At 42.0% G+C, this 13,041-nt stretch overlaps 1 protein-coding gene across 1 annotated transcript; it reads right to left on the reverse strand.

Annotated features, from left to right (window-relative positions):
• Positions 1-632: 632 nt before the first annotated feature.
• NDUFC2 (NADH:ubiquinone oxidoreductase subunit C2) lies at positions 633-11,913 on the reverse strand. The gene is made up of 3 exons (XM_037523037.2): positions 11,638-11,913; positions 5,837-5,980; positions 633-2,001 (listed from the first exon to the last, which is right to left on the reverse strand). The coding sequence occupies exons 1-3, from the start codon at positions 11,804-11,806 to the stop codon at positions 1,952-1,954; spliced, it is 363 nt and encodes a 120-aa protein (XP_037378934.1). The 5' UTR covers positions 11,807-11,913; the 3' UTR covers positions 633-1,951.
• Between the last annotated feature and the right edge of the window lie 1,128 nt (positions 11,914-13,041).

A 13,041-nucleotide genomic window follows, 5' to 3' on the forward strand; every position in this document is an offset into this window, starting at 1 on the left:
AAGGCAGACTATGTGACAAGGACACGGTGGAATCCCCTCTCTCTGATGATGACACCAGAAAGGCTTGGACCTGCAGCTGGAAGTGCAGGCAACTCGGTTGATGCTTCCCTACCTCCCTCGGAGCACGAGTCTGGATTCATCACTGGGTCATCTCTGGGATGCTTGCTGCTATTCCTAACTCCCCTTGCTCCTCTTACAGCTTAGGGTGGCCAGCGGTTCATGAGGGCCTGTTACTTGGCCAGGGTGATATGGTAGAAAGGATGTAGGTTTTAGCATCTGAATAACCGAAGTTCACAGCTCTCCTCTTGGCTGTCATTTACTATGTGATCCTGGGCAAGTTAATTAACCCATCAGAGCCTAAATTTCCTCACCTATAAAATGGGGAAAGTACTACCTACCTCACAAGGTTGCTATGAAAATGAAACATGATGAATCAAAAGCACCTGGCACGTGAGAGCTATTACAGAGAGCTTTCCCACCTTCCCTTGTATTTACTCCAGCCTTTGCTTTTTACCCTTCAGACTCAAGGGGTAGCAGAGTCCCTTGGGATGAGTGGTTCATCCTCATGTACCAGCCAACCACAGGTGAGGCCAGGTACAGGTGAACTATAAACCTATTTATTGCAATAAAAAATAATACCTGAAAAAAAACCCCGTATTTCTCCATATCTTTATTATCTCTGAAGCACTTTTTCAGAACTGATTTCACTTTTAACAAGTGGTATTCAAGGGAATAGAGGTTGAACTCAAGTGACTTTGCCCAGAAGACATCTCTGTATTTCCACTGTCACTTAATTTGAAATCACATATAAACAGGGAGACAATTTTATTACCTCCCAAAACTATTCTGATTATAACATCTGAGCTCAGAAACAGTTTTTCTGAAAAAGCATTTGGGTTCACTAGACCATAAAAAAACCTCTACAGTTAGGTGGGCTCCTTCACTTCTGCCTACACCAAGCTCCGTTATGGAGCGTGTGCTAAGAGCCCACTTACTCCAGCATGAGACCTATTTCAGGGCAGAGGCTCAGTGGCAGTATTAGACTTTTAACTGTTCTCCTGGTTTTGAGTCTCCTCTTTTTTTTTTTTTTTTAAAGATTTATTTATTTATTTATACAAGCACTGGGTAGTCAGAAGCGCGGGAAGGTGAGAGAATTCACCAGGGCCAGAGCGGGGAGCAGAACAGACAGACTGACGAAACACACTGCTGAGGGGAGCAGTGGGCGTGGCAGGAGAGGTCTGCACTCCATGTGGGACACTTGCCGGCAGCCGGGGATCGAACCAGCACTGCAGAGGCTGCAGGCTGCCTGGCAGCACAGCGCACAACCTCTGCGCCACCAGGGGAGGCCCTTGAGTCTCCTTTTTCTAACTGCCTTTGTACTGTTTATAGACACAGTCCAGAAATACAAACCAGACCATGTTGTTCCCATTTACCTAGAAGATCAAATCAAAATCATTCTAATGACTCACAAGCCTTCCATAATCCAGCCTGCTTTGTATTCATTATGTACTAGAACTGAAGCAGACCTTTCTGTAAAGGGCCAAATACTAAATATTTTAGCCTTTGCAGGCCAGAAAGTCTGTCATCAACCACTCAACTTTGCTGTTGTAGCATAGAAGCAGCTATAAAGGATATGTAAGTGCATGAGAATGGCTGTGTTCCAATAAAACTCTATCAGCAGTGGACCAGATTTGGCGCCCAGGCTGTAGTTGGCCAACTCTGAACTAGAACTGCACTCCATTTTAACATCTATCAGATATTTTCGTGCATCTGGGTGAGTGGAAACTATTCTTTGATGAACTACTTTCCTTATAACAAGAGAAGTCCGAGTGCTCATGATGATCACTTTAATCACAAGTGTGAACATTAACTTCAGATGTCATAGAAACATATTCCATAAAATTCAAAAATAACTGGTATCAGTGAAACCAGAGCAAACATTTTGGAGATGTCAACGCACGGGATGGAAATCTTCGAGAATTTCACTGTATGTTTTCTTATCTATAAATGGAAAGATCAGAAAAGATTTTTAAAAATTTTTATAAATCATATTTTCTAAAGACAAATCAACATTTAACATTCTTATAAATAGAAACCCCTAAGAATTTTCTTGTCCTCAATCATGGCTTAACAATCAGTGAGGCATATTATTTCAATAAAAGAACAACAACTTTGGAGGAATCTGTGGTGACATCAAAATGGCTGCCTGGAGTGCTGCCAGGGGGATCCCAGCTAAAGGAATGGAGTAGGATGAACAGGCAGGGTCATAGGTCAGCTAGCAGAGGTTGGGAGCTGAAGTAGCCCAGCGGCCATGCCCTTTAAGTCAGTGTGTGAGGCTCTTACCATGCCTGCTGTGCAGGACAGAACCAGCCTTTGAAACTATGCATGGTCCTGCTGACAGAGGGAGCTAGTGGAAATACAACAGCAAGAGTCAGAGGTCTGGGATGAGGACTGCTCTGTCATTGGGTCTCACTCTTAGGAATCAATTTCCGTGATTCCTTCCAGCTCTAAAATCCAACAGTTCTGGGTATCCCCTATCCCTGATACATCTACTATCATGGTTTTGTACTGATCTTTGGGCAATTCATTGGCCAAAAAAGCTGTACTTTTGATCCACTATAAATTCGCATAAGTGACTTAAGTTTATGGGAATACTATATAGAATAATAAAATTTTAGAACTAAATAGGACCTCAGATCGTCAGTCTAATGAGATTTAAAGACTTAATATTATACATTAACATGAACAGGAAAAATCTATTTATGTATTTACAAGCTCAAAACATTCCACTCATTCATTCCTTCCCATGTGTATACACCTGTACTGCACTGAGTGTATCTGTGTAAAATACAAACAAGAAAACAGTGAACAGAGATTTTCATAGTGAACAGAGATTAAACAGAGTGCTGAGGAAAGTCTTGTCTGTAGCTGGGTGAAGGATTCAACCAGATGATGAATCTTGAGCAAGAATATGCTAGGTGGACAAGGCAGAAATGAGGAAAGAGGGTCAAGAAGAAGGTACAGTGTGTACAAGGTGATAAAAGGCAGGTCAGGACACAGCATTCCTGAGGCAAGAGATGAGTGATGAGAAGTGAGGCAGGCTCTGTTCAGACCAGCTATTATTTAAGTGTCTACTATGTTCAGCACAGCCTCTGTGCTAGAGGCTAAGGAAACAGAGATGAAGCTGTGGTGCAGCGAGGGACATAGCCATGTGTATGTAATGTGGTGGATAAAAGGAATGGAGGTAAAGTGGGTCTATGAAGCAATTCCCCCCAGCAATTCCCCCAAGGGAATAAGTCATCCTAAGGAATCTGGACTTTATCCCATAGGCAATGGATAGTTATTTTAAGGGATTCGTTTTAAGCATATCCACAACTCTCCAGGGAGAAAGGACCAGAGGCAGAGGCGAGCTGGAGGCAAGTGCAATAATTTAAGAGAGAGTATCAGGACCTGAAGCTTGGTAGTGGCAATGGAAGAGAAAGGACAGTTAAGAGCTGAGGAATATTTAGGAAGTAGAACTGGTAAGACCTGATGATGACTGGGAAATGAAAGAGAAAAACTGGAAGATGATTCTCAGGTTTCTGGCTGGAAGTGCCATTAACTGAAGCAGAACACAGAAGAACAGGAAGTCTGGGCAGGCAAAGTGGACATGAGCTTGGTTTGCTGTCCAAAGGATACAGGGGCATTCAGCCAGAAATTAGATATGTGTTCAAAAGAATTCTAGTCTATGGACAAAACTGTGGGAATCAACATAACATAGGAAGTGCTTAACCACAGACATGGTTAAGATTAACCAGGGAAAATAATACAAAGTAAGAAAGAGGTTTTTCACTGTTAATTTAAAATTTACCTTTATCAGGACCTATACAAAGAAAACTATAAAACACTGTTAAAAGAAATAGAAGAAGACACAAAGAAATGGAAAAACATCCCCTGCTCATGGATTGGGAGAATAAACATTATTAAAATGGCCATCCTACCAAAAGCAATATACAGATTCAATGCTATTCCAATCAAAATTTCAATGTCATTCTTCAAAGAAATAGAACAATTATTGATGAAATTCATATGGAATCACAAAAAACCCCGAATAGCCAAAGCTCTCCTGAAAAAAAAAAAGAAGGGAATGGAGGCATCACACTCCCAGACTTCAAACTCTACTACAAAGCCATAATCATCAAAACTGCATGGTATTGGAACAAGAACAGACATACAGACCAATGGAATCGAATAGAAAATCCAGAAATAAACCCACAGATTTATGGTCAACTAATATTTGACAAAGGAGCAAAGACTATGCATTGGAGCAAAGAAAGTTTGTTCAATAAATGGTGCTGGGAAAACTGGGTCGCTACATGCAAAAGAATGAAGCTTGACCACTACCTCACACCATATACAAAAATCAACTCAAAATGGATTAAAGAACTAGACATAAGACCTGAAACCATAAAATACATAGAAGGAAATACAGGCGAAACACTAAGTGATTTGCATATCAAAGACATCTTTACAGACACATCACCCAAAGCAGTGATAGTGAAGGCAAAGATCAACAGCTGGGACTACATCAAATTAAAGAGCTTCTGCACAGCAAAAGAGACAATAACAAAAACAAAGAGAAACCCCACCAACTGGGAGAACATTTTTGCACACAACACTAATGATAAAGGACTGATCACAAAAATCTGCAAAGAGCTGATGAGACTCAACAACAACAAAGAAAATAATCCAGTCAAAAAATGGACAGAGGAGCTAAAAAGAAACTTCTCTGAAGAGGAAATGCGAATGGCCAACAGGCATATGAAAAAATGTTCAACATCACTTGCAATCAGGGAAATGCAAATCAAAACTACCATGAGATACCATCTTACACCAGTGAGAATGGCACATATTAAAAAAACTAGCAACAACAAATGTTGGCGAGGTTGTGGAGAAAAAGGAACTCTTCTGCACTGTTGGTGGGAGTGCAAACTGGTCCAACCACTATGGAGAGCTGTGTGGAGATTTCTGGACCTACTAAACATAGAGCTTCCACAGGATCCAGCAATTCCACTCCTAGGCATTTACCCAAAGAACACAGAAACATCAATTCCAAAGAACACCTGCACCCCTATGTTTATAGCAGCACTGTTTACAATAGCTAAGCTTTGGAAACAGCCCAAATGCCCAAAAATAGATGACTGGATCAAGAAGATGTGGTACATATATACCATGGAATATTACTCAGCATTCAAAAAAGATAAACACATGCAATTTGCAGCAACATGGATGGCGCTGGAAGGGATCATGCTCAGTGAAATAAGCCAAAAAGAAAAAGAAAAATACCGGATGGTCTCACTCATAGCAGGAATCTAGAAAACTTAAATAAGGGACCAGGAAAATGAATAACTATAAGAAAGTGAAAATCAAAATCAACAAAAACTATGAACCAGAGACACTTTTTGGGGGATGGGGGGCGGGAGGGGAGGGATTGGGGTCAGAATGGGGGGATTGCAATTGTATGGGGAATATAAAAATAAAATTTAATTAAAAAAAAAAAAAAAAAAAAAAGAACCAGGGAGACAAATATGTTTGGAAAGGTACTTAGGCAGCTTTCAGACTCCTGGGAACATTCTAATTAATGATTACAATAGATTCACTTTTTTGTCATTTGATAAACTGTACGTAGGTATTTTTGAATTTTGTATCGATTAATATTAAATATCACAGCAATTTTTAAAATTGCATTATAATTTGAGCATTCCTGGGATTTGCAGCCTTCTAGAATTACTCTTCCTCCAAATGCCCAAATAAAAACAATGAGTTTCCCCCCCAAAAAAAAATAAATAAAATTTACCTTTATCAGGAAAATCCCCCGGATGTGATCTCATATATGCAAACATATCATGGTCCCTCACAGCATACATATAGTCTTGACGTTTTAAAAGATGATATCCAATAAAAATAAAGGAAGTAACATATAGAAGCTGGCGATGCAAACCTGAAATTCAAATAACAAATGCCAAAGAAAGCAAAAGTCAATGTGTATTAAAAATTAATTTTTAAATAATTCATATATATGTAATTATTATTTCTTTCAATATTCTTTTTAAAAGGGGGCTTTTCAGACCTCCCTGGTGGCACAGGGGCTAAAGTCAGCTCTATCAAGCTATCGCCAGCCACTGCAGCATGAGTTCGATCCCTGGCAAGGGAGCTAACCCACATGATGCAGCAGACCTCTCCTGTCTTGCCTGCTGCTCCCTTTGCAGTGTATTTCAGTACATCTGCCTGTTCTGCTCCCCACTCTGTCTCTGATGAGCCCTCTTACCACCCTGCACCTTTGGCCTGCACCCCAGTTCTTATACTCATAAATAAATCTTTAAAAAAAAAGGGGGGAGCTTTTCTATATGGTTAGTCTGAACAAACAACTTTGACCTTGAGGCTTCTCCCTGCCTTCCTCTGGCAGTTATAAAAGGCAACGTTCAGTCTACAAACATAACAATCAATAGAGGCCAAGAGTTTAAAAATTCAGGTTTCATAAATATCTTTGTGGAAAAGGGTAGAAAGTACAAAATCCTGAATACTAGACTGAGAACAGAAAAAACTCTTTCCTTTTTTAAAAACCTGATTTTAGATCTAAAAACTTACAGTCTAGGACCTGTTCAGGATACCTAAAGCTATTTGGTTTGTCTTCATGTGAGAATTTATATTTGCATATTTGTGATTACTAAAGCCGCATGTTATTCTACAAATAGACCTCCCTTTTCCTTTGTATCTTGTAAATTTTGTAGCATTTGCAGGTATGCCCTATTATCATCCTATTAAAAAAATCATCCTATTATAACTGACCGGAGAGGATCAAATCACATGATCTAGGGAAAGACAAAATTTAAAGTCTAAGGGGGTGATCCAAAGGTATGAACTTTATATGCAGAAACATTTTTTGCAAAAGGTTAACTGCAGGCTTGATTTTCTAGCTATGCCCCAGAACACTCTCCTCAGTCCTCTTCCGAGTCCATAAATATTCCTTCAAATAATTAACTTACACCTATAATATTATGTACTATCCATGTGCTGATAACCCATAGTCTGTTCAACTCATAGACCTGGGCTGAATAACATGTATCTCCAAGTGTTTGACAGCTATACCCGAATAGCCCCAAATGAACTTATTTCCTTCCATTGATACCTCTTTCTCTTAATTGAGAGTAAGACTACTTACTCAAATATCTAAGACCTGAATAATAAACACCCTCTTTCCCCACATCCAGTCACTGAGTCCTGCCAATTCTATCTTGGAAATATTTTCTTTCCTCACTTCAAGGAACTTAATTTTTTTTTAAAGATTTATTTATTTATTTATTTATTTATTTATACAAGAAACAGGGTACAGGCCAGATGCGCGGGAGGGTGAGAGGATTCACCAGAGACAGAGCTGGGAACAGAACAGGCAGACTGACGAAATACACTGCTGAGGGGAGCAGCGGGTGAGACGGAGAGGTCTGCTGTGCCATGTGGGACCCTCGCCAGCCGGCAGGGATCAAACTGGCGCTGCAAAGGCTGCAGACAGCCTCACAGCGCAGTGTTCAACTGCGTGTGCCACCAGGGGAGGCTCAAGGAACTTAATTCTTTTTCATCTTATTTCCCCATCCACACTGACCCCAGCTAAAGGAATTTTTACTAATATACAAATCTAGTTTGCCAGCTCCTTCTGCAACTACACCCAACAGGAGTTCCAACTCCTGCATAGGGCCTCCCTGGGGCTGGATTCTCTCTCACCCTAAACAGCACTAATGGACCACCTGAAGCAGAGCACACATACTATACAGGGTTTTCCTGTGGGTCACAGATAGAAAGATACACAGATACAAAGACCCAGAATCTCTCTGCTTACCCTACCCCTTACAGAAAAATGCTCCATCAATGTTTCAGAAAACAACAGTGTCCCGGCTCTAAGGGCACAGCACGGCCTGGCCTCTCAGCACATCACTATTTCCCTACTCCCTGCCCCCACCCCCAAGCCAGTGGCCCTCACTCTTACCACATTTATAAGCCCTCCACAATCATTTCCCCCTTCTTTCCTTAGTGGACCTAAATTTGGAGGCCATGGTACTCCATAAATTAGTGCTACATTAAACTAGAAATCAATAAATATTGGGCTGTCAGAAAGTCATGATGCATTTTGCATAGAAAACAGAAAAAAATGTCATGACTTTTCCAACAACCTAATATTTAATATAATATGTTCACTACACTTAGATACCAACTAACTCTTGAATTTAGAACAGGTAGTTGTAACTAAAACAAGGGTTTTTAAACAAGTAATGGGAGAAAAACTAAAGAAAAAAATTTGATATTTTCTGCTAACCTTTGGTTTCATTAATAGAATATTTCAATACTACCCACAGAAAGCCAGGCACCTTCCATGGCTATAGTTGGAAAACCCACCCTAACTCTCCCCTTCCCTGATCCTCTAACTTGGTCACACCTGTTACCCTATTTGCATAATCTCATATCACAATTCATCTTTTCAATGAATTTGTTTTCAATGAATTTGTAATCCTTTGAAGAGTTGGGACCATGCTTTATACTTACTTATAATTTACACATATTTGTTCATTCAATACTTAAGAGAACCACTATATGCCAGACATTGAACTAGAAGACACAATATGCATTCAATAAAAGCTGCTGAGGATAATCATTTCAGTAAGTCCTCAATACCTAAATTTTCTAAAGCAATTTATGGAAGGTCAGGAACTCTGATCCCTAGTCCTGGGCTAAATGCTTATATATATCAGCTCCTCTGATTCTCATCATACAAAGCAATATTATAGATATTATCCTTGGTTTATAGATGATGAATCTGAAGATCACAGAGATAGGTAACATTCTGAAAATCAAACTTATTTGATGGTGGTGGTGTCAAACCTAAAAAGCATGTGCTCTTAACCACTATGCTCTTTTTTTTTTTCTTCACGTGTCTGACAAGATTTTTATTCAGAATATTTTTTTTATTATAAATTTTATTTTTATATTCCCCATACAATTGTGACCCCCTTATTTTGACCCCAATCCCTCCCCTCCCCGCCCCCAGCCCCCACGGAGTGTCTCTCACTATGCTCTTCTGTCTCCCAGAAAAGGCAAGAAACATGGTTTGACAATGAATTAAGATTAAGAGGAATGTGCTTCACATTTCAACCAATCTTTACTTTCTTTGGAACAGTCTTCCAATATGTACCTCCTTCATGCTCTCAAAGAGATATTGCTCACCCACTGTTATCAAAACACTTATCAATAATGGTCTATTTATCTCCCAGACTCTATGAGGAGCTCCTCAGGGGCAAGGTTGGTATTCCTCACCCTATACACTCACTTTGTAACACTGCTAGCTACAGAGGTGCTCAATTAAGGTTGAACAAATACACAGTGAACTGTAACAAGAGCTAAGGAGAGGGAACTCTGTCCACCACCTTCTGTATGCCAGGTATTTTACCTATAGAATCTCATTTAACGCAAATATGCAAAGATTAGTTATTGTCATTTTATAGGTAAGGAAACTTTGGCTCTGAATGGCCCGATCAAGTAATTAGCCCAAGGTGACATAGCTGTGAAGCAGTGCAGCAAGGACATTTAATTCCAAGTGAAGCTCTTTCCATCATACCAAGAGACAGATTTGGGCAAATGTGGGGCAGAGATGAAAAAGGAGAAATTGCCAGTTCCCAGGGGCAGGATAGGATAAAGATCATTTATCTGCTTTCTGTGGTGTGGGATCAAATTAATGAGATGGGATTTTGATACTATATGATCACTGGAAATGTTGAGATTTGGTGACAGGGAAAAGCCCTCCAGGCAAGAGGCAAAAGGGAGGTGATTACTGGTTGCCTGAACCATTGTTTTAACTTGCCTTCTAATCTGACTCCTTAGTTCCAATTAGTGTTTCACAGAGATGACAAACTTTATCTTTTAATAGGTCTGCATTAGAAGGAAATAGCTGTAATGTAGCTTCCTGATGCTTGACTAATAGCGGTGTTAATTCTGACTTGAGAATCTTTTTCATGAATGATTTTAAAAGAAAAATTTGGATTTTTATGGATACTAAAATATTATTGTTTTGTACGAGTTTATTGCTCTGTATGATTCCTGTATGCATTGTATATTGCAATTTACTACTGTCAGAGATTTAGTGTGTTATTTTCATATTGAATCACATTACTTTTATAATTCAAGCAAACAGCTTGAATTCATGATGTTTTTACCCTTTTAATAAAATATAAGGATAGAATTAAAAATAAAAAACAAACACAGGTCTCTTCACATCTTTCCCTCACCCCACAAAGCTTGTAAGACTGTCAGACTAGTGAATAAATTGTGGCTATCTAACTAAATCTCCTCTGTGGCTTTATTATGTGCCCTATCATGCACACTCACTCACTCAATTACCAAACTTCCACCCATTAGAGGTCTTTGCTTCCATTTGGTCCCACTCGCCTCCCATGGGCCTAGAAGGCTCTCTCTAGTATCTGCTTGATAAATCAAAGCTAAGTTCAAAGACTCTTTAAAGTGCCCCTCCTTTTTCCTTTGGAAGTCCATAGCCCTTAGCACAGCTGCTCTATTACCAGGACTGTCAGTCTATCAGCATAGTCAGTTAGTCTCTGCAAGGTCACTAACAGCAGGAAACACTCCACAGATTTCCAGTCTCCTACTCAGCAGCATCAGGGAATTCGCTTCTTCCCAAGCTCCAAGTTATTCTATGCATATTAAACTGAGAAGTACTGATTTTAAATTTAGACTCTAAGGTCTCAAAACAGGTTCTTTACTTAATGGCCATGTGACCTTGGGCAAACTGCTTTAACCTTCTCAAGGCTTAGCTTCCGTATTGTGGGGAACGCCTCCTCAGAGGGTGCTTTAAGAAGCGCACATTAGGCCTCCCTGCTGGTGCAAAGGGTTAAGCACTGCGCTGTGAAGCTGTCTGCAGCCTCTGCAGCACCAGTTCGATCCCCGGCCCCAGCCGGCCAGGGAGCGACTCACATGGTGCGGGAGACCTCTCCTGTCTCGCCCACGGCTCCCCTCAGCAGTGTATTTCGTCAGTCTGCCTGTTCTGTTCCTCTCTGTCTCTGGTGAATCCGCTCACCCTCCTGCGCATCTGGCCTGAGCCCCAGCTCTTGTATGTATAGATAAATAAATCTTTTTTTAAAAAAGAAATGCATATTGGGCCTCCCCTGGTGGCGCAGCGGTTGAGCGCTGGGCTGCGACTCTGCAGCGCGAGTTCGATCCCCGGCCGCTGGCGAGGGGCCCACCAAAAAAATTAAATAAATAAATAAATGCATATTATAACGTATGCCACTAGTGCATGGCATGGAGTGAACGCTCATCTTTGCACACACCGTGCAAAATTGAGGGGGGCAGGCGGTCCAGTGGCCTCACTAGGGGCGCGGGCTGCACCAGACCTCAGTTTCCTTAAGTGCCAAGTGACAGATCCCGCCTCGACGGATTCCAGAGGGTTCAGGGGCGCGGGCGTCCAGGGAGGCGAGGCGGGGCGAGAGGCCCGGAAAAGCCAAGGCCCGGGCAGCCCACGGCGGAGCCGGCCGCGGCCCCGCCCCCGCCGCCCGCCCCCCGCCGGCCCTCCGGGGCCCCCCAGAGTCCCCCGGGCCTCACCCGCCAGCAGCACCGGCCGCCGCCGGATCGCGTTGTCCAGCAGGCCGGAGCAGTAGCCCAGGAAGCCGATGTAGCCGAGCCGCGGGTCGGTCAGCTTGGGCGGCGGCAGGCTTCGGGCCTCCTCCGGCAGGAACTTCAAGGGCTCTCGGCCCGGCCGTCCGCTCATCATCTTGGCGCCGTCCCCCTGGGGCCTGGCCTGGGCCGCCGACCTCAAAGGACACCGCCGAGACCACGGCCCGGGCCGAGCCGCGAGCCGTCTCCTCCCCGCGCCGGCTGAAGGGCAGACGCGGCGCGGCGCGGCGCCCAAACGCTTCCCCGGGCGCGCTGCGGCCAGAACCGCGTTCGAGAGGTTCCGGGCCCCAGAATGGCCCACCTGCCCGTTCCTTCCGTGTCTGTGGGGTTTGCGGGCCGCAGAGGCCGGGAGTCAAACCCGCAGAAGACTAGGACATTGTTTTCTCCCACGCCCCCGATTTTTTCCCACCTAATTTCCACCCGGAATTGCTTTTCCCTCCCCGGTCTCTGAATGTCCCTTCAGTAAAATTTAATCTTTTTATTTATTTGTTTACTTATTTTCTTATTCATTTATATTTTACATCATTGTTCATTTTTGTTCGTTTGCTTTCTTTTTTTTTGATATTATTTTTATTTTGTGTATTTTTTGCATCATTTTTCATTTTTGCACAATGTATGCATTTTCATCTTGGTTATAGTCCCCATACAATTCCCATTCCCCCCTTTTTTGATCCTACTCCCTCCCCCCGTCCCCAGTGTGTCTCTGGTTTATAGTTGCTTGTTGCTTGTTGATTTTTACTTTATTATAATTAGTCTTTTTCCTGGTCCCTTAAATAAATGACTGGATCAAGAGGATGTGGTACATATACACAATGGAATATTACTCAGCAATCAAAAAAGATAAACTCACGCAATTTGCAGCAACATGGATGGAGCTGGAAGGGATCATGCTCAGCAAAAAAAGCCAGAAGAAAAAAGAAAAAAATACCAGATGGTCTCACTCATGGCAGGAATGTTTGCTTTCTTTTCTCAGGTGTAGTCCCCATAGAATTCCCACAATCAGTTCACCCGTGCACCATCACCATAGTCCCTTGCGCTCTTCCAGCCCTTGTTTTGATCCTTCTCCCTCCTCCTCCCTTGCAGTATGTCTCTGATTTCTAGTTGCTTGTTAATTTTTTTATGTTATTATTTTTCTCCCTCATCCTTTATTTGGTTTGCCTTTATTCCTCCTATAAGTGAAACCATCCGATATTTTTCATTTTCCTTCTGACTTATTTCACTGAGCATAATCCCTTCTATCTCTATCCATGTTGTTGAGAATGGCATGATTTTATCTTTTTTGATCGCTGCATGGAATTCCACATCTTCTTGAAGGATACCTGCACTCTGATG

This window comes from Talpa occidentalis, unplaced genomic scaffold (assembly GCF_014898055.3).
Source record: "Talpa occidentalis isolate TD23 unplaced genomic scaffold, MPIMG_talOcc4v2.1 talOcc4.3, whole genome shotgun sequence".
Taxonomy (NCBI): domain Eukaryota; kingdom Metazoa; phylum Chordata; class Mammalia; order Eulipotyphla; family Talpidae; genus Talpa; species Talpa occidentalis.

Bases quoted from the DNA above. Each gene is read 5' to 3' on its own strand.
- NDUFC2 (XM_037523037.2), bottom strand. From the start codon at position 11,806: ATGATGAGCGGACGGCCGGGCCGAGAGCCCTTGAAGTTCCTGCCGGAG. The intron at 5,981-11,637 runs GTGAGGCCCGGG...TTTGAATTTCAG, and splicing joins GCGGCCGGTGCTGCTGGCGG to GTTTGCATCGCCAGCTTCTA. The intron at 2,002-5,836 runs GTAAATTTTATT...TTCCATTTATAG, and splicing joins GGGGGATTTTCCTGATAAAG to ATAAGAAAACATACAGTGAA.